Raw genomic sequence first — 20,631 nt, 5'->3', positions numbered from 1 at the left:
CAAATATATGCTGCTTTTCCTTAGAAAAGCAACCATTGCTCAGACCACTGAACATGTAGGCCAGTGTGAACTACTTGTGACTACAGCAGCCTTTCCCAGCTCATACAGTTGACTGAGGTAACTGAGAGTTAAGCAGCAGTTGGCTGGATCACAAGAAGGGGCTGCTAGCCTGCGATACGAGATGGGTGAATTTGAGAGAGATGGTAAGAGAATTCTGCATGGAATTCATGGTAGGAAAACTGGGCAAAAGACCATTGCTGCCTTCTTAGTTATACTGAGTGTGCCAACGCTGTCGCTAATAAAATTATCACTGTCGTCACAGAGAGTCAGGCATCATTCAAGAAGTTAGGAATACATCATATTCTCCTATACATAACCAATATATTAATTGGTAATTAACACAGCTCAACTGGCTTTGGAGCGTAGCTGTGAGCTGCTACGTACTTCATTACCCTGGAGGTGATTTGCTGCTTCTGGGAAAAGAGTCATCTGGCGAAACAAGAGTTTAAGAGTTCCAGCTCTTGATTGATTCTACAAACCCTGGAGAATTAAGGTGCAGAAAGGGTCTTTATTTTCCACCAGTCCTGAATAACAGAGACGTGGGCTATTTGTAGTTTGTTAACAATAGAGTTTATTCATTTAAAGAGACAACGGTCATCTTGCTTACCTTTTGGCACTTCACACACACACACATATATCCTCCAAGAGCGAGGTCTCATTCAGCACTGCTAGAATGTCCATTCCTTTTTGCTATCATAATCATTACAAGCAATAAATACTGTACAAGGAGAAGACTGAAAAGCAGTGGAAAAACTTGGGACGAGTGAACCAGCCATGAAGTAGGAACCTGGCCCAATCCTCCAATCCACAGAACCACATCAAAAACATTCACTCCTCTTTGGAAAACAAGGCAGTGTGCAGTTCCCAAAAGACCCTTCCCCACCTCCACCCCCACCCCACCCAGCGAGGAATCTCAAAATGCCACAGGAAAGAGTGGTTCCTAGCCAAGCTAGAACAAAGATTCTTCTGGGGTTTTCCTTCTCCATGTGTCCTTGCCCTGATAGAAAATACCTGGATGCCCCTTTTCTCCTAGGTTCACCCAACAGAATGCCCAGGGAGATTGCAAAGTTCCCCGGGTCCTGACTGATGGAGCTAATGACACATAACTAAAATGCGCATCATTTGGGGCTGCGTCCTCCATTTCAAAATGAACTAAACCGCCCAGCAATATTATATCTGAATAATGTTGGTCACAAACACATGTACTTTGAAATAAAGTGCTTTCATCTAAATTCAGATAAAGGAGATCTCGTTAATGCTATTTTTGTTGAACTAACAATATCTTTATACAACAGTGTGCTGATATAGCAATAAAATTATGTGGCAGGGACAATATACAATACTTTTTTCTTTTCTTTTTAATATAGCTTAAATAGAAATCGCCAGACAGAATCTTAGTTACATGGTATAAAAATAAACCCTTGTTCCTTGGTTTATACTCACCCAAATGAGACCGCAACACTTTCTGGGAGTCTAAGGTGCTTGTGAAAACAGTGGCATTTGATATGCTAGTGGTAGAGAGATCAAACTCCGACAGGCATCTGTGACTCATACATGCTCCACCCACCCAATGGTGAAAGCTAAGGCTTTCCTCATTGTTATCTAGTCTCACTGTTGCTCTTTGAGCAGTCCTCCTAGAAATCACTTCCCCTTTATGTGAGCAAAGACAGGAGAGAGAGAGAAGGGATTGAGGGGTGAGAGCTATTTTGCAAGCCTTCAAATTCCACCCACTTTGGCTCCACGCACTGCCGGCTCAAGCTATGCCTACCTTTGGTTGTGGGACACATTTTGCCAGTGGGTCAACAGTCTTGTCACTTGGCTATTCTTTGCCTGTGAGCAATTCAAGATCAACATTTATTGACAACGGACCCCGCTATATCAGATGCAAGCAGGGCCGTGATAGGGAATAGCAATCTTTTAGGAGTGGCATGGAAGAAGGCTCTGGAAGTACAAAAATCAGTAAGCAGCAGGCTGCAGCCTTCATTTTGGCTTCACCAGCAACTTTCAGCATTCATCTGCCTGCACTTGCTGTTGTCCCCAGAGCATTCAAATTTATTTCATTATGCTTCTTCTTCCTAAACACTATTTTCTCTGCCAGCACACTTTTTGGTTTTATTAGCACAATTGTCTAAACACAACAGCCTGAGCTGAGAGAAGATGCCACAAAAAAGGGCTGCAGCAGGAGGGGGACGTGACCTGTGGCCCTAAGATGTAGTCCTGGACCTAGTTTCAGGGCAAAAATATGGGGAAAGAGGGTGGCAGAGAGAGAAAGGAAGGAGGTAGCCCCACCTACCTTTGACTCTGGGTCCCACGTGCTGTTGGAATGTGGCCCCTGACAGACTATTTCTGCCTGGGAATGTGGTCCCCAACAGAAAAGCTCACCTAATCCTGGGATAGAGAATGACAGCATCTGATGGTAGCAACTTACAAGGTAGAGCCATAAACAAGCCAAGCCACTGAATGCAGCAAAATGCACCAGCTTAAGATTCTGTTTGGAGACAGAAGCAGAAGATAGAAGCGAGCAATAGAATAGGACAAAACTCCCTAGCACCTTCGTTATTTCCAGGATCACAGGTACATTTTTCACTCAGGAAGTCCACATAAGACAGCAGACCTACTGATTCCTAATGTAGTTACTAGGTGCCATAGCAGAAACATCCCAGTCCAGCAGCCTGTGTAAGTCCTGAGCAATAAACGTGAGCTTTAAGGGAGAAAGAGAGGCTTTGGTTTTTTTAAAAGGAGATACTCTAAAAAGAAAGAAGGGTCTTGTTGCAATGCCCAAGCTGACCTACTCCTCTCCCCCAACAGTCTTTTGAGTGGTCCAAACAGCTTGAGATCATGGCTTGTCCATCATGGAGTCTGCCAGACATGTTATGCTGCCAGGAACACACAACAAAATTTGCTGGAATGCCTATAAGGCCAATCATCACTTAAAGGGGACTAAAGGCCGTAAGATGAAGTTCCATAAACTTAAGACATCACTAATAAAACCGGTAGAAGAAGGGACAGCACACAAGCCTCCAATTTCTGGTTGTGCATGTCCTGTGAAAGAAGATGGTTCTGGACTCTGGATCATTGTCCAACAAAGGGCTCCTGTCCTTGGAGTCAGCGGCCAAGTCCACTTTCACACGATACATTTTAAGCACTAGGCTACCACTATAAATAATCACAGCTCCTCCCAAATAATTGTGGGAGCTCTATGATGGGAATAGGCTTCTCCTACAACTCTCAGCATCCTGAATGAATTACAGCTCCCATAATTCTTTGAGGGAAGCCACAACTTTTTAAAATCGTAACAGTGGTTTAAAAGTATGGCATGAATGTGGCCTCGGCTCAAAAGAACCTTGGTATAAAGGTCAAGGCAGCAATCTTACTTGATTGCAAACCAATTAGAGTTATTGCTATTGACTTCAGCAGGAACAAGAGATGTGTTCCCAAGTTGGCAAACACCTTACAAAGAATCAGAGAAGGGTGAACGTTGTCATAGGAATCTGCATGACAGATAATGCAGAAGCTACATTATAATACAGAATCTTGAAAATATGACCTTTAATATTAAGAGAAGAGAAACCTCCTAGTTCTCAAAGTACAGAGAAAAGATTAGGAGCGCCTAGGCAGACTTTTTGGCTACCAGAGAGTAATAAAATAGTGGCTACTATGCTCTGCATGCAAATGTGGAAGTTGGTACTGAGTACAAAATTTAGTATCCTAAAATTTTAAGTTGTTTTTTTAAAAAAAAAAATGGAACACCTTTCCAGCTGATGCCTGGCAAAATTTCACAATATGGAAGAGAAAACAAGGGATTCAGTCTGATGGCTCTTTGCCCTTCCTCAAAAATAGGAAAAGTAAACTAAATTGTGCAAGACAAATATGCAAGTTTGCACAACTACTTTGCCCAGAATTGTGGGCTTGCTTTATTTAAAGCCAGAGCACCAATAGCTCTAGGACTAATCCCTTCACTCACAACCCAGCTGTCACCCACTGTATCAAGAGGCAAACCTGTCCCTTTACTGCCAATGATAAAGGAACTAGACCAAAAGTTAAAATCCCAAAACAAAACAAAAACATGAAATTTGGAAAGTTGGATCTTTCCCTCACAAGTTGAGAAACCAAACAGCAATGTGAGAAATCCATGACTGGGTTGTTCCAACCAATCCTCTGCCAAACATCAGATCCAAAACTCAGAATGAAGTTCTATATCAGGGGTGGCTAGATGTGGCTGAACTTACATCATCCCTGACTACTGGCTGTGCTGCCTGGAGCTCCAGATGTTGCAGGTGGTGTCCAACAACTGGAAAGAATCGTGTTGGCTACCTCTGGTATATGAAATTGAAATGGTTTGGCTGGAGGACATGGGCTTTGTTCTTTCCCATGCTATTGACTGAGGTTGCTCAGAACTGCAACTTTTCCCAGGACACCTGGCTTAGGATTCAACTATTGAGTCTTGTCAGCAGAAGCCTTGAACAAGGACTTCACCCTGCCCCCAACTCTCCTCCTCCTGCCCCTCCAATTGGTTCAGGTTTTTTGGGGAGGGAACCCCGGGAACTGTGCTCAGGATTGTCCCGTCTTGCAAGCCGAAATGCTTGTGTTGACAGAATGATCAGAAGGGCAAGATGTTCAATTCCTCCCCTGGAGTCTTATAAATGTGTTGGTTTTAAAACATTTGCTTGCTTCCTTATCAGACTTGCTGGGTAGAAATGAGACCCAGATTGTTCTATCAACCCAGCAAGCAGGTTGGCTTTGTCTGCCACTCATCCACTTTAGGGGATGTGTTTTCACAATACATCCCAGAACTTACATTCCAAAGCACGCACGCACGCATGCACAACCCAGCACCCCTCCATCCCAGTTTCTCCCAAACGGTGTGGAACGTCATCCTTTCTCTTGCCCCAGGAATACATCAAGACAACAGACGCTTGAAGCCAGATCTATCACTCTCAATATGTCCAACCAAGTTTCCCTTTTAGCTAAAAACAGAATTTAGGTGTATTGAGTCATCCACCTTGAGACTGCTTACAGACTCTATGCAAAACCTTCAAGCACCCGATAAGAGTTTTAGGCCATAAGATCTCCCAGTCTGCCTTTATGCGACAGCTTGTGTGCGGTATAAAATGAGTCACAATGGGCCTTTTGAAAGACACCTCCCCCCTTCCCTCTGGCTCTTCCCATCCCTATAATCCCTCAGGATGGCCATAGCAAGCCTTCTGGTACAGCCCATTTGGGCCAATTGTGGCAACTTTTGGGTAACGAGGAAGTCAGGAAGGAAACTGGAGGCCACTATGTAGAAGACAGGGCAGAAGCCACTGTAGAGTTTGCACTAAGGTTTCCTACAGACTACCTGGTTACCAAGGGAATGCAAAACAAGCAGCAGCTCTGTAGCCATTCTGAAGTGGAGGCCTTTGTTGACATAAAAGCTGAGGGGAGGAGAGAGAAGAAGAGAGGCCCTGTTATACTCCCGAGTCGCGTGGGAGACCAAAAATGTCCTGCTCTCCACGTCTTTTGGTTTTTTTTCTGCGTTAATACTCCCTAGCCTCCTGTAACTGAGAGAGGTATTCTTCCTCTGGGGGGTTGTCAGCACACCGCTGCCCGTTATTCGGAGGCCGCACGGCGTGGTACCTGCTCCAGTCCCCCTTGCAGAGGATCCAGGGCAGCATATCGACCTTGTAGTGCAACTCGGGGGAGAACTCGGTGCTGATGAGGTTGGGGGCCCCAGCCCCCTTGCCCCGCGTGATCAGCCTGGCACTCTCGTCGTAGCAGCAGTGCTGCGCAGCTAGCGTGGTGCTGTCCAGGGAGAGCATGGAGCGCAGGCAGAAACGGGCCGTGGGCTTGTAGATGTCCAGCCGCTCCTTGGGCCCGCTGGCATCTCGCCAGCGGAAGTTCTTGCCCTGCCGCTCGTCCCGCAGGTTGACGGCGCTGTAGACGGCTTCCAGCGGGTAGGAGCAGGGGCAGCTGGGCAGGTCCGACAGCACTTTGCTCAGGTATTTGTTGAGGAAGTCGCTCTTGCAATTGAGCCACTTCTCACAGCTGTCCACATCTGAGGAAAGGGTACAGGGGGGAGAGAGAAACGGCCGTCAGACAAAACAACATGCCGTTGACAGCTTATCTTGGGTGGTACTAAATCAGGAGCAGGGAATCACAGGCCCAGCGGCTGAATGTGACCCTCTAGGCCAGAGTTTCCCAAATGTGGGCCTCCAGCTACTGTTGGACTAGAGCTCCCATCATCCCTAGCTACCAGGAGCAGTGGTCAGGGTTGATGGGAATTGTAGTCCAAAAAACATCTGGAGATCCAAGTTGGGGAGCCCTATTCTAGGCTTCCCTGTCCCCTTGGGACTCTTCCCAAGTCACATGCCTCACTGGCCCCCGCTACGTGCCCTCAGCTTGAGCGATTTTGCCTGACAGGAATTTGTCCCTGAATTGGGGCAATCCCTCTTGCTTGGATGGGTGCAGGATGCAGTAATGTGGGGGTGTGCATAAACCGCTGGAATGTAGCCTACTGCACAAAGGGAAGAGACATATCCATTGTCCTGGCCACTTTTGGCAATATCCACACCCACCTCTGCTTTGGGACATGTGCAGCAGTGGCAAACAGCCCCTGGAAGGAGGCAACACGTTTCTCAGGCTGAAAAAGGTTCCCCATAGCAATGGCCTCCCCCACCCGCCTCCCAGACCTCATTCCAGAGAGATCCTTTAAATGAGAGGTCCACAGTCTCTCTAATGGCTCTGCCCCTTTGATCCAGAGCAGCACAAAGCTTGGAAAAGGCAGCCCAGGGAGAGAAGCCGTGTGCTTTCGAAATCTGGGGCTTCCGGGTCAGCGCCATTGGTGAATGGCGAAGTTCCTCCGACTGGAGGAACGGGCTCCGTGAAAACTGGGTCTTCCCGCCGTGGCGAAGGTGGGGACCCGCTAGAAATCCCAGGCGGAGGAAGCCTGGGAATGTGGGGTTCGGCAGGGCACCAGAAGCGCCCCCCTACTCGTGGGGAATCCCATCTAGGGGCTCCGGAGCGAAGTGGGGTGAGAAGCGCGGTGCTACGAACTGACTGCTACTTTCACGGAGTGAAGCCGCACAGCCATTGCCAGAGAGCGCTGACTTTTTCCTGTGGACAATTGGACTTAAAACAAGTACCCGTGAGTAGAAACGGAAAATTGGATCAAGAAATTGTTTTAATTTGGTAACGAAGCTGGAAGGTGTAAACAGGAAGTCCGCCTTCCGTTTCCTTGTATACAGACTAAAGCAAAAATTTTGCAAGCTAAAGCCGGGAAGCTGTCAAAAAAGGACTAAATTTCCTTCATTTAGAACCACTTAAACCCCCCTTGGAAGCAGGAGAAAAGGGGGGGGGGACTCTGTTTAACCCTACCAGGAGAGGGAGTTAAGAAGGATAAGTTTCCATCGTCTCTAACCTGGGAACGGGGTGTCAGAGACAGAAACTGTTGCTGAGGTTCATTGACGGTGAACGTAACACTTTGACAGATAGCTAATGAAGAGAAACAAGTTGATTCTAATGTTGCCTTTTGCATCTTAAAGAAACAAAATATCTGAAAAATGAAAGTAACTTTCCTTTGTCTTTAAAAAAAAAATGGCTACAAGTAGATTGTCTCCTCTAGAGGGAGCTAGCTAAATTGTTGTTGCAGCATATTTGAGACCCAACATCTGTGAGATTAAGACTGTGGGAACAGACTTTTTTGACCTTGAACAAAGATGAGCTGGGAGAAAGACTGGTTGCTTGCTCTATACAAGACAAATGCTTTGCTGGAACAGATGCATGAAAAGATGGACTTAATGAATGAGAAAATGGATTTGACTGTTGTGGTTAATAACATTGATACAGAAATCATCCAAGAACCAACCTATCAATCTGAACCGACTGGGCAAGTGCAGTTGACAATGGAGGAGGATGTGGCTGCACCTCAAATAGTACAAATGGAGAGACCCGAGGCCCTACAGGAGCATAAGCCACTGTTATTGAAGATTGAAGCTGGAGCGGGCCAAGGGGAGTCTGGAGATGAGGAGACTTCTAGCTTTGGAGAGATTCTGAAATTTGATTTTAAATACATTTTGGATTACATCGAGGACTGTGGGGAGTGGGACTGTGGGGAATGGGTGAGCTGGATGAAGGGTGATGGCGACAATTTTGGGTTGGAATCCCCCAGAGACCTACTCCTCAATGAGAAAGGAAAGAAACTAAGACAGAGACCAACAAGAGACAAGGAAAAGGGCAAGCACAAACAAGATGAAGAAGAATTGCAGAAGGGATATGGAAGAGAGTTAAGGGCCTCGGACATAAGGCTTCCAGGTTGATGGACTAGACGGAATGGACAATAAGGAAAATAAGGACTGACATGACCCGAGACCAGGAAGAAGAGACGCTGGATGATGATTGGAAGAGAATTTATAATGGAAACTTTTTTATTTTAGAATCAGCTAATGAATATTAGGGAAAATGTGGGAATGAAACTATACGACTCTAGCAGAAATGATATTAGGAGTTATGTATATTTGAAATTTAAGATTTAAGTTTTAAGGCACTTAGGAGTAAGATAAGGATAAATAAATTAAGGTAATCTGAATAATAGAATATGGGGAAAGATGGTAAGGATTTGTTGAGCTAATTACTAGGTTAAATTGTTAAGACAAATTTTATAACAAAAATTGAGAAAGATGGAAAGAATTTGCTGAAATAATTACTAAACTAGAATACAAAAACGGAGGTGTGAGGAGGTCAATGAAACAAGCAAATGGAAATTATGGATATGCAATTTGGGATTTGTCTTTTTTTTTCTCTTTTTTCTTTTTTTTTACTTTTTTATTGCTGTATTGTTATATTGGTTTTCTCATTTTGTGCTTTTCTCCTTTTTTATTGTCTTCTTCTTTTTTCTTTTTTTGTATTGTAGTGTTGTTTGTTATTTTTTATTTTTCTTGTAATTTTGAAATTATCAATAAATATTATTATTTTTAAAAAAATGAAATGTGGCCTTAACCTGGGAAGGGAAAGGTGCCCCCTCTGCCTAGGCAGGAGCAAGTGAACACTTCAAAAGTGCAGGCCGTGTGTGACAGAGAGAGAGAGAGAGAGAGAGAGAGAGAGAATACAGGTGTGTGCATAAGAAAGTGAGACAACCTTAAGATTATGATCAACTCACTCGCTCAGCTCCTTGTGCAATTTCTTAGCGTAGCTGTGCTCATTTGGAATGTACTGACCTGAGTTTAGGATTTCTGTGGCATTCTCAGCCTCAAATGGTGTCTCTTCTGTGGCAAGAGACAACTCCCCATCTGCTCCTTGAGGGAAGCACAGAAGCAAAAGGGTCAGAGGGGAACCACATGCCACTTAAAAGGTGTTACAGGAGCTGGGCTTCAATCTCCAACTCTGTATATATTTCCTGTCCACAACTCCCAGGCCAAAATGTGACACAGATAGACACACACAGGCCCAAAGTTTGCTTTTGACCCACAGCACTCTGAGTAGGCTTTCAGTTGATGGCCTTATATATCAAATGTGTCAGAGAAAAGAAAGGAGTTACTGAAATAATTATCAGGATGGGGGAAAATGGTTTTCTGAAAGCAAGAATGGACAACCTGTGGCCGTTTCAGTTATTGCTGAACAACAACTCCCATCATGCCTGACTGTGAATGCTGGCTGGGGCTGATGGGAACTGAAGTCCAACAATATTTGGAGAGCCACCATTACTCTGAAACCAATTCCTCATGGAGAGGGACATCCCTTTTCACAAAGTTCTTCAGCAGTGAAATATACTCAGAGTCGAGAGTAGGACCAATCAGACTGCTACATTCTGAATCCTATTGTTCTAGGACCAATCAGACTGCTGCATTCTGAATCCTATTGTTCTAGGACCAATCAGACTGCTGGATTCTGAAACCTATTGTTCTAGGACCAATCAGACTGCTGCATTTTGGATCCTATTCAACTCAGTACATAATAAGCAGCATTTGCATTTTGTGCAAGCAATGTAAAAGAAGAGACAGGGTTGCACATAACCAGTGATTTCGGCGACAGTACTCACCAGTACAGAGTACCTGCACCTCTTTTATTGCAGCTGATGGCAGCCATTTTATGCTGGCAGCCGCAGCACTTTTATCAACACATGAGAGCAATGTATACTGTACAACAATTGTCCTGTTTGAGAAATGCCTTCCATTTGTGCAGCAAAACGTCCTTTCCCTCTCCTCTCCCCACACTCCCCCAATCTGCTCCAGAGGGCTGGAAGGACCCCATGAGCAGTTTTAAGGCACAGGCCACAGAGCAGGGAAGGAGAGGGAAAAGGTGCTCCTTTGCACAAGTGGAAATCATTGCACAAATGGAACATAGAACCACGAGGAGAAGAATTGTGTTCTCAGCACCTGAGATGTCAGAATGGAAATGACCTTTTGCCAGAGAGTCAGACCACAAGCATCCCTATTGGAAACTCACCCCTGTCCTCTTGGGATGTTTGAAAACAGATGCTCTCAAAATAGAGGGGTCACTCTCTTTACAGATGATAAAGCTGCAGTTAACTGCAGAAGCTTTGAAGAGGGAACAAGAGGCAGACAAGGCAGGGGTGGAAGGAGAAAAGGCATACCAGGACAGCGGTGCAGGTCACAGGTCCTCGACTCCGTCGCAGTGCATGCGTAGCCACAAGACCGGGTTCTTTTCTGGTTGCCGGTGCCACAGGTTACAGTGCACGGAGACCAAGGGCTCCACTCCTCTTCATCTTCATAGTCTGGAGAGCGTAAGAAAAAGGTCTCGCTCATACACATTTCTCCCCTATCACCCAGCAGCCTAGATCTCTCACCCAAACCTATATTGTGCAGCTAGAAATCCAGAAGAGGAGATTTGCATGCGTCACCTCACCTGCTTTTCCTGCCAGGCACTCCACCCCACTTTTAAATGAAAGCTGTGATTCCCAGAATTTTGCACATTGGTCTGGTTTTGGCCATACAGTGCCTAAAATTTCAAGGGTTACCCTACCTAATGGTTCAAGATCTTTTGGGCCTGATTTGCAGTCACTTCATAGGTTATATTTTCCATTTCATGTTGCAAAATGCACGCACATTATGCAATATGGAGGGCAGAGCAAAAGTGTTTTTCCAATATACACAATTGTCACATTGATGTATCTACAATGGAAAAAGGGGACATGCAAATCTTCCTCCCCCCCCCCCCAGTCTGCATAATGAGTTTGTATCACATAAAGCAGACCTTGCCCACCAACTTCACAAATGGATTTAAATTAGGAATTCTCAAGCATATGTACAGAAGAGAAAGCACAAATATGGAAGGATGCTTATTGGGATTGCTGGAATAATGCAGGCATTTCAGTTGGATACATCCCAGATTTCCCCATAACAAATCAGCTGGACCACTCATCTTAACTGGAGAGGAACAGAGGAGATAATGAACTGAAAAGACCCTCTTGCTCTCTCCTGAAAATGCTCTCCTGCCCCTTAACAGTCAATGAGTTAGCGCAGCTCTGTAGACCTACCAAGGGCAGGAAAGGGAGCCGCACCGTAATTATACTTCTCTTTGAAGATCCAGTTTTTCTGATGGGGCCACCGCTGGTCCCAGTCACCTCCCACTCCACTCAGCACCGTTTCTTCCTCATCATAGTCTGAAGTGTAGTCATCCTCCTCCTCTTCGTCATCGTCGTCTTCTTCCCCCCTGCTCCTTATGTCCAAATTTTCCCCTTCCTCCCCTTCCTCCATGGGGTCCGTGTACTCCCAGAAAAGTGGCCAGAAGAGGTCTTTGTGGGACAGCCACTCAGAGGAGGTCAGAGACCAGTCATTGCTAGTTTCCTTCAGCAGGTCCATCTCCATCTCAGCCTGAGGATCATCCACGACCTCAATGGTCACCTGCAAGTAATGGCACTGGGTAAGAGGGTTTATGGGGCACCACCACTAAAGCACTGTGGGGTTCTTTTAAGAGCAATAGTACATCCTACATTCATATATTTGCCCATTCAAGCTTTTACCACTTCTCTCTCAGTTTAGTGCTGACCAAGACACTCACGCAATGTCCAATAATTCTCCATGGAGCCCCATTATCAATCCAGTTAGGTCATGTCCCAAACCCTGCTTGCAAAACTGCTTTTCTACTTACCGGTAAGTGCATATAATAAACCACTAAGGATACTAAAGAAAGCTGTTTTCAAAAGTCACACACTGCATGGTGCAAGTGTCTGTGACCGTTTAACAGGGCAGGGGAGGGCAAAGTAGAAGTAGTTCTACCACTATATGCAAGAGTATATGCATGCTTACTCAGAAGTAAGTCACACGTAAGCTCTGTAGAGCCACATCAAAAGTAAGTGTGCTTAGGCCTGCAGCGCAAGATGAAGTTACCATTTTACAATAGGATCTTAGCGACTTTGCAAAGTACTGAACAAGACAAATAAGCATATTGTGCTCGTGGAGATTATGTAGGAAATTTGCAGTCATACCAACAGTGCTACTTAGTGTGTGAAAGGGTTAAGGACCACGGAGTCCTAAATTACTAGAGTAGGCTCTACGATGTCACATCCCCTCTTCTCCAAGGAGAGAGGAAGTAAGGCCTGCTTCCTGTTCCTTTTTCTCTCTGCCATGCTGCACGGGTATGGCTCAACTTTACTCTGTCACATATATGTATCTGAGGCTGCTCTTGCTGTATATTTCTCAACTAAGAATATTTACCTGCATTTTATTGTTTTTACTAAGGAAAATGCAAGTCTTGAGACCTAGTAGCTGTAAGTAAATCATTTTTAAACTTACCTTGCAGTCTGTTTTATTGAAAAAGGGGGGGGGGGAGGGTCAGCTGCCTTAAGGAGCTGGAATGCCCAAAGGAGTGTCTCCACCTGCATCGCTCAGCCCGGACATTGAGGTCCTCATCCGAGGTTCTTCAGCTGGTTCCCTCACTGCGAGAAGCGAAGTTACAGGGAACCAGGCAGAGGGCCTTCTCAGTAGTGCCACCCTCCTTGTGGAATGCCCTCCTTTCAGATATCAGTAAGATAAAGAATTACGCAACTTTTAGAAGACATCTGAAGGCAGTCCTGTATTGGGAGGTTTTAAACACTTGATGTTTTTATTGTGTTTTTAGATATGCTGTAAGCCGCCCGAGTGGCTGGGTAAATCCAGCCAGATGGGCAGGGTGTAAATAAAATAACAATAAAATAATAGTTGTTGTTATTATATTAATTGATTGATTAAAAAGAAGATAAAAAACCTATTCCTATGCTTCAGTTAAATCTGTCTTACAATGAGATTTAAACTCTGCTATTGGGGCTCTCTATGCACAAGCCCTGCCTTTCAAGAACAAGTACAAGCCGTTTTTCTTTGTGTTAAACCAATGGTGTTTGTTGCTCTGCCAAACCACGCCCACTGGTGTGAATGAAATTTAGTGTGACATGGCAGTATATCGATCGAAAGGCAACCGTTCCATAATGCAACAGGTAATGCAGTACAAAAGAAGCATTAGAAACTGGGACAAAAGTGCGAGCATTATAGCTAGGAAAACTAACGCAATAATCCTCATATCTGAAGGCACCTCTTTGGATTATAGTCTTTTTTGCATCAAACCCCTGAGACATGGGCAGGCAGAAAGGCATTCTTGGCAGCTGTTCTGCAACTATGGAATCTCCCTCCCTCCCTCTTCTGTCCATGCTCCAGGAGTCCAAGTCAAGACCAACTACCCCAAAGCATGGGTCGGTTCTAAGTGAACTACAGATGGTGCCACTTTTTGTTTGTTTGTTTGTTTGTTTGTTTGTTTGTTCCGAGCCTAATCAATACAGCCCTAAGCCCATTGGCCTACCTGTATATTTGGATTCTGGGCACTCAGGTCCACGTTGGCTAAGCCTGGCAGGTTCTTCAAGTCCAGCACAAAGGGCGTGCTCTCCTCCTGGGTTGCGCCACCTGGCTGGAGCGATGCCAACTGGTTCCTTGCAGCATGTTGCAGTGGCCAACGGCGTTTCTGTCTGTGTGGCATGGCCCGTCCATTTCGCCTCAGGTTCCGGACCTTGTTAGACTGTGGCATTTCGTCTTCTTTGATTGAAGCCGTGTCGGACGAAGTAGAGATCTGGCAACAAGAGGCAGAGAGGGAAGCATCATCAGAACCACTCTCCGTTGCCTCATGAAAAGTGAGATCTAGCTGCTTTCTTTTTCTCACACCAGGGGCAAGATAAGAGTGGGCACTAGGCATGTTAGCAACTTGCCCCACTGGATTAATGAGCTGTGAATGGGCCAGAATACTGGTCTGAGATATCAAACACACCATATTTAAGCATACACATTTCTATACTTTGGGCTTACTATGAACACCTACAGATAATTATGCTGGTGCATCTCATCTGGTTTTTGATCAGTCCTTCATGGCTCAGACTACATTATCCCTGTGCTTTTTTTCTTCTAACTTTCCACCCCTTTTAAGCTCAGTTTACTTGCTACACACAAGCGAATGAGTTTGATCTGAGGCCCCGCCCCCCCCATGCTGGCTCAGCTATTTTTCAATCTGTTCTTCCCAACTTTCCCTGTTACAGCAGGTGTGTGGAATCTCCTCCAGTCTTTCAGATGCTGCTGGACTTCAGCCCCAACCAGCATGGACAGTGATCAGGGATGGTGGGAGTTGTAATCCAACCATATCTGGAGGGCTACATGTTCTCCACTTCTAGGCTGCAGGCCCAGAAACCTTGGTTGCTCACTAACATGCTTCTGGTACTACCTTCTTCTTCTACAGATCCATCAAAATGCGGCCCCCACGACAGCTTTTCACTGGTGCCGTGCCGCACTTTGCATCTTTACCTTTCTGCATGGCAGAAGCATCACACGGAATCCAAAACCAGGAGGGGAGAGATTCTAAAACCTATTTGCATACATGTGCAAATAATAATAATAAGAGTTTGGATTTGATATCCCGCTTTATCACTACCCTAAGGTGTCTCAAAGCGGCTAACAATCTCCTTTCCCTTCCTCCCCCACAACAAACACTCTGTGAGGTGAGTGGGGCTGAGAGACTTCAGAGAGGTGTGACTAGCCCAAGGTCACCCAGCAGCTGCATGCGGAGGAGCGGGGAATCGAACCCGGTTCACCAGATTACGAGTCCACTGCTCTTAACTACTACACCACACTGGCCAATTATTGGTTCTGGCATTGCATTCATGCCTTTCAACTAATAAACCTCTTTTAATATACAGAAACACTTGCATTGAAGTTAACCTAGATATATTTTTTAAGCAATCCACAATGGGATCTCCCAGCTTTGAAAAACAAGGCCAATAAGCAACTGAAGGGGCCTGAGGATCATGGTGGTAAGAGTAAGTAAAGGTAAAGAGACCCCTGACTGTTAGCTCCAGTCGCGGACAACTCTAGGGTTGCGGTGCTCATCTCGCTTTACTGGCCGAGGGAGCCGGCGTACAGCGTCCGGGTCATGTGGCCAGCATGACTAAGCCGCTTCTGGCGAACCAGAGCAGCACACAGAAATGCCATTTACCTTCCCACTGGAGCGGTACCTATTTATCTACTTGCACTTTGTGCTTTCAAACTGCTAGGCTGGCAGGAGCAGGTACCGGGCAACAGGAGCTCACCCTATTGCGGGGATTTGAACCGCCGACCGGCAAGCCCTAGGCTCTGTGGTTTAACCCACAGCGCCACACGCGTCCCTTAAGAGTAAGTCGGGGGCAGGATTAATACTTCCTACCTTGTGCCATTTTCCTTGACAAAAAACAGCCTGCAACAAGCTATATACCTTGCTATAGTTACATGTAGGCTTTTCCTAACAAGGAAACAGCAGCAGAGGGGCGGCGAGTTGTATCCACATCCATAATATGGTATGGCAAAAAAGGGGCTAACTCCCCCCAACCCCTGCTCCCATACCTGGTGCACATGCTCAACAGCACTCAGCATATCTGGACAGAACTGGCAAAGACTGGAACCCTAGAGAGATGCTGCCAGCCAGTGTAAACAGCACAGAGCTAGACTGACTCCATGCTCTGAGCCTAAGGTACTTTCCTGTTTCTTATGTTTTGCCTAGTTTGCTGACTTCTATCATGTCACCTTCACTCTGATCTAAAAAGTACCAAACATTGCAACCTCCACTATAATGGAACAAGCTGACATGGCTGTAAGTTTCAGAGTGGCGAAGAAACCAAGGCCCTAATATATTCCTCCGCCACACCGTTTGCACAAACCAACTGCCGTTCCTTTTCATGCATTCTGCATCCTTCCGTAAGAATGAAATTGCCACACTGGTGCAATTCCCCCCCCCCCCATTCTAACCTCATTTGAAAAAATAATAATAAACGTATGAACTGGCAACAGCCTAGCAAAATCCCTAGGAAAGATCTTCCTGTGCTCTAGGTACTTTAAACTCTTCACCAAGGAACTTCCAACTGTTCCCTCGTGCATCTTGCAGCCAGGAGCTATTTCCCAACGTGCTGGCCGAGTTCTCTGAGCCTGTTCCCTGTGTGCTTACTTCCTTTCACGGCAGGAGCCCAGAATGTAACTGCAAGATTAGGGGAAACAGGGATGCTCGCCTCCCCATATGGGATACGGAAGGGCACTATTACCTGCAATTAGGGCTTGATGGCTTGGGAAGGACTCTTCCCCCTCCATCCCACTTTCATCCTGGTCGCTGGAGCACTTCAAAGGGAACTGGGGCTGGTCCTGACTCACATGAGCGCACACACAAGGCATCATCAATGGATTTACAAGGCCTGCACATCAAAGGACCGAAGCCTGTCTTCCCCTCCCACAGTGAAAGGAAGAGAAAGCAGCGGGGAGATTGTTGGTCTCTCTGCTGTTTTATTTAGGAGTGGGGCTAAGCAGTGACAAAAGGGCTGCAGTTACATCCGCCTCCCCCCTTTCATATACAAGGCTGAGGAAAGTGTGATCATTCTAGACTGCTGGGATCAGGCCTTGTCTCTTGGATCTTTCCCCCCAGGGCAATAAGAACAGTTGAGAACTGTTGAGAACAGTTGCAAGATTTGCCAATGGGATCTTCCATTTTTGACTAAGTTAACTGGCCAAAACATTTTGCTGCCTGAGGCGATGGACAAGATGGTGCGCCCTCCTGCACAATGTACAGAATCCAGCTGGGCTGGGCAAATTGAACCTTACTTCAACATGGCCAGTAGGACAACATCCTCCACTCTACCTGAAGGCAGCAGGTAGCTCAGAGCAGGTTAGCTTAAGGGATTCAGGAGGAACAGGGGTGGGCAAGCAGCTGTTACTATCTACGGCATCTGCCACCTGATGTAGCTGCCTCACCCTGCCTAATGGTTGAGTCAGTCCTGCTGGTCAAAGAGAATATGAGACAGAGAGAGAGAGAGAGAGAGAGAGAGAGAGAGAGGGAGAGAGAGATATGTTACATCCATGGGCTTCAATTAAACTAAAGAGCTGTAAAGCCGCTAAAACAAAGATGTATGAAAAATAGTATTAAGATGCATAAAACCCCCAAAGAAGAATGCAGCCTTGAAAGAAGACCTACATGCTGATAGCTTTCAAAAATTGTCCCTAATGCAACTGAACTATTGTTTGTGACACACCAATAGCCTAGAAAAAACAAAATACGCAGAAACAACACTCTTAGGAAACAGAACCCTTGCTTGGTCACCTAAAAACAATTCTTACTCGTCAACACATGGATATCTTCATACCTGGTAAGAGGAACCATCATCTTTACGAACCATAGCAGCACTATTTTTTCCATGAAAGCAACACATCCCTTCTTGTGACGCTCCCTTATCCATCTCCCATCAGCCTTCTGAAGGACTCTGGCTCCCTGGAAAGCCAACTGCCCGCTGCCCAAATGCTTCTGTGCCTCTTCCTGCAATCCTTCACCTTTCTTGTGAAATCTTTGGCATAACCTCCTTGCCACAGCTGAAGTTATGGTGAACCTTTAGAACTCCAGATGCTGCTGGACTTCCAACTCCCACCCGTTAGGGATGAAGGGAGTTGTAGTCCCACAACATCAGGGTGGTCCGACTGCATATAAACCAACTGAAATAATGCATATTCCTTCCTTGTGTGAACATTTCTACAGCCTTGGAATAGAGACCAGTCACACCAAATCTTTGTCAAGTACTATGTACGTAAGCTCTACTTAGGCGTTCAGTCTGTACATTAAATTTTCGTTGAGCAAGGGACAGCTGTCTCTTCCTGGGTTCACCACTACCAAATACCTCCCATGGGTTCCGTACTCAGGGTTCTAAAATGGAAAGGAGGCTCTGCAAGTACAGGAAGTGACCTGCTGCAGACCTTTGCCCTTCGATATGTGGCATGCTAGGGCAGAAAAGGGGTCCTCAGGACATGCTGGATTCTCAGGTGTGAAAACAACAAGAAGGAGTCGCATTGTTTCATTCTGTTCATTTTGGTGCAAGAGCTTCTGATTCCACTCCCTGTGATGAACAAGAGCATCACAAAAGAGAACGAACATGATCCTGGGGCGGAAAGAATTTGTCTCATAGGAAAGGGTTATCTGATGATAATGGATCAGGTTGAAGTCATGGTCACAAAGGGCTGAAATAGTGGTCATTCTGCAGAGGGATTCCATATTCACCTCACGATATTCACGATATTCACCTCAGCATATTAGGTAAAGGTAAAGGGACACCTGACCATTAGGTCCAGTCATGGCTGACTCTGGGGTTGCGGCGCTCATCTCGCTTTATTGGACGAGGAAGCTGGTGCACAGCTTCCGGTTCTGTGGCCAGCATGACGAAGCCACTTCTGGTGAACCAGAGCAGCACACAGAAACACCGTTTACCTTCCCGCCGGAGCAGTACTTATTTATCTACTTGCACTTTGATGTGCTTTCGAACTGCTAGGTTGGCAAGAGCAGGGACCAAGCAACGGGAGCTCACCCCGCCGCGAGGATTCGAACCGCCGACCTTCTGACTGGCAAGTCCTAGGCTCTGTGGTTTAACCCACAGCACCACCAGCGTCCCTTGCCAGCATATTAGGGTTGCCTCAAAACTTGATAGACAATTTCTACATGACTGACTCCTAAAGGAGCCTCTCCACCCCCACTGAGGTCTAGCGCCGAGGGCCTTCTGACATTCCCCTCACTGCGAGAAGTGAAGTTACAGGGAACAAGGCAGAGGGCCTTCTCCATAGTGGCACCCGCCCTGTGGAGCACCGTCCCATCAAATGTCAAGGAGATAAAGAACTACACAACTTTCGAAGACATCTGAAAGCAGGCCTGTATTGGGAAGTTTTTTATATTTGACGTTTGTTGTTCTTTGATTATGTGGAAGTTTCCCAGAGTGACTGGGGCAACCCAGTCAGATGAGCAGGGAATAAATAAAATTACTATTATTACTATTACTATTTGATTTAAGTCACTGGCAGTCACCATGGTGCTTGACAGACATTGCTGAACTAAAGCTCCCATCAGTCCTGATAAAACCAAAAATCTCTCCAGCCCTAGATAAGAAGCAGGTCCTTGGTGTGTCACCACTAAGTTGGCACTGTGCCCTTTTTGCCTTTAACTGGATTAATACAGTTCTGACCAACCACTGAGAACAGACCTTTCGGTGACTGGCCATCAAAAGGCCTCAATATTACTTTTAATTGTTTTGATCCAGGAGGCAGCTCCATACCCTCCTTAGGAGCGGAAATGCTGCTTCCACTAGCTCTGTTCATGCTCTCTGCCCTAGATCTTCTGATCTACACCATCCGAACAGACTAAAACATGGCTTTATTTCTTAAAATATAGCAGCGACATGATCTACTAACTACTTTGGAGATGGGGCGCGTGGCCTTAAAACCGCAGTGGAAAAACTCTACTGGAAGCTTATTGGAAGAGTAGCAGCAAAAGGGAAGGATTAAACGTGGCCCATGGGGAGCCAGACCTACAGAGGACACTAAGAAGTGAGTCCCTTGTGTGCCAGAAATTGAGAAGCACATTGACTAAATTCAAATATTTATTCGAGCTACTTAACCAAATAGAATACCCCCCCCAAACCTCTCTACATCATCAAACTTCAAGGCCCACAACAAGAAACCCCAGGTTTTGAAAGCTGAAGCCGGATTCTTTGATAAATAAAGTGGGGTTTCATAGAAAGCAGGATTTTCATAGAATTGTAGAGTTGGAAGGGACCCCAAGGGTCATTTAGTCCGATATTTGTTTATCAGAATCTTTTTCTAACCTATCTTTCCAATAAAAATGCTCAAGGAGGTTCACAATGTAATAGAAAAATACGGAATAGTAAGTTTGTTTGTGCAGCACAGTGCTACACCTACTTATTCGAAAGTCAACACTTTTTTCTATAATTTTTATTAAATTTTCTGTTTTACGTTTTAGAATATTCATTTAAACAACCTTAAAATATAAATGACTTCCCTTCTTCTCTTTCCATGGTTCATTTTGCATAACATAAATCCCTGCATACTAAACTAAACCTTTCAGTATTCCATTATTACATCCACCAAAACTTATTTACACTGTTGAATTCATCTTAATGCTGCCACTGTTGTGTACGTTTTCAAGTGTACACAATTTCCCGCTCTATATTCAATAAACATTTTCCAATCTTCTTTAAATGTATGTATTCGGAAGTCAACTCTCACCGAGTTTGATGAGACTTACTCCCTACCAAAGAGACTTTGGATTGGTCCGCTGGTA

General features: G+C 45.5%; 1 protein-coding gene across 2 annotated transcripts in view; it reads right to left on the bottom strand.

The window, feature by feature from the left end:
• Positions 1 to 607: 607 nt before the first annotated feature.
• ISM2 (isthmin 2) overlaps positions 608 to 20,631 on the bottom strand; it is a 29,533-nt gene continuing 9,509 nt past the window's right edge. The window contains exons 2-6 of one of the 2 annotated variants that reach the window (XM_081003914.1): positions 13,825 to 14,088; positions 11,531 to 11,897; positions 10,628 to 10,768; positions 9,252 to 9,329; positions 608 to 6,094 (exon numbers count right to left, since the gene is read on the bottom strand). In XM_081003914.1, the coding sequence (XP_080860040.1) occupies positions 5,577 to 6,094; positions 9,252 to 9,329; positions 10,628 to 10,768; positions 11,531 to 11,897; positions 13,825 to 14,088 (1,368 nt within the window). In that variant the 3' untranslated portion in view covers positions 608 to 5,576. The remainder of the gene's footprint in view (positions 6,095 to 9,251; positions 9,330 to 10,627; positions 10,769 to 11,530; positions 11,898 to 13,824; positions 14,089 to 20,631) is intronic. The other variant, XM_081003915.1, reaches the window with a different exon arrangement.

Source organism: Podarcis pityusensis (genome assembly GCF_964106645.2).
Source record: "Podarcis pityusensis genome assembly, chromosome: 1".
NCBI lineage: Eukaryota > Metazoa > Chordata > Lepidosauria > Squamata > Lacertidae > Podarcis > Podarcis pityusensis.
Note: the sequence above shows the minus strand (reverse complement) of the source record. Positions and strands in the feature narration are given on the sequence as shown.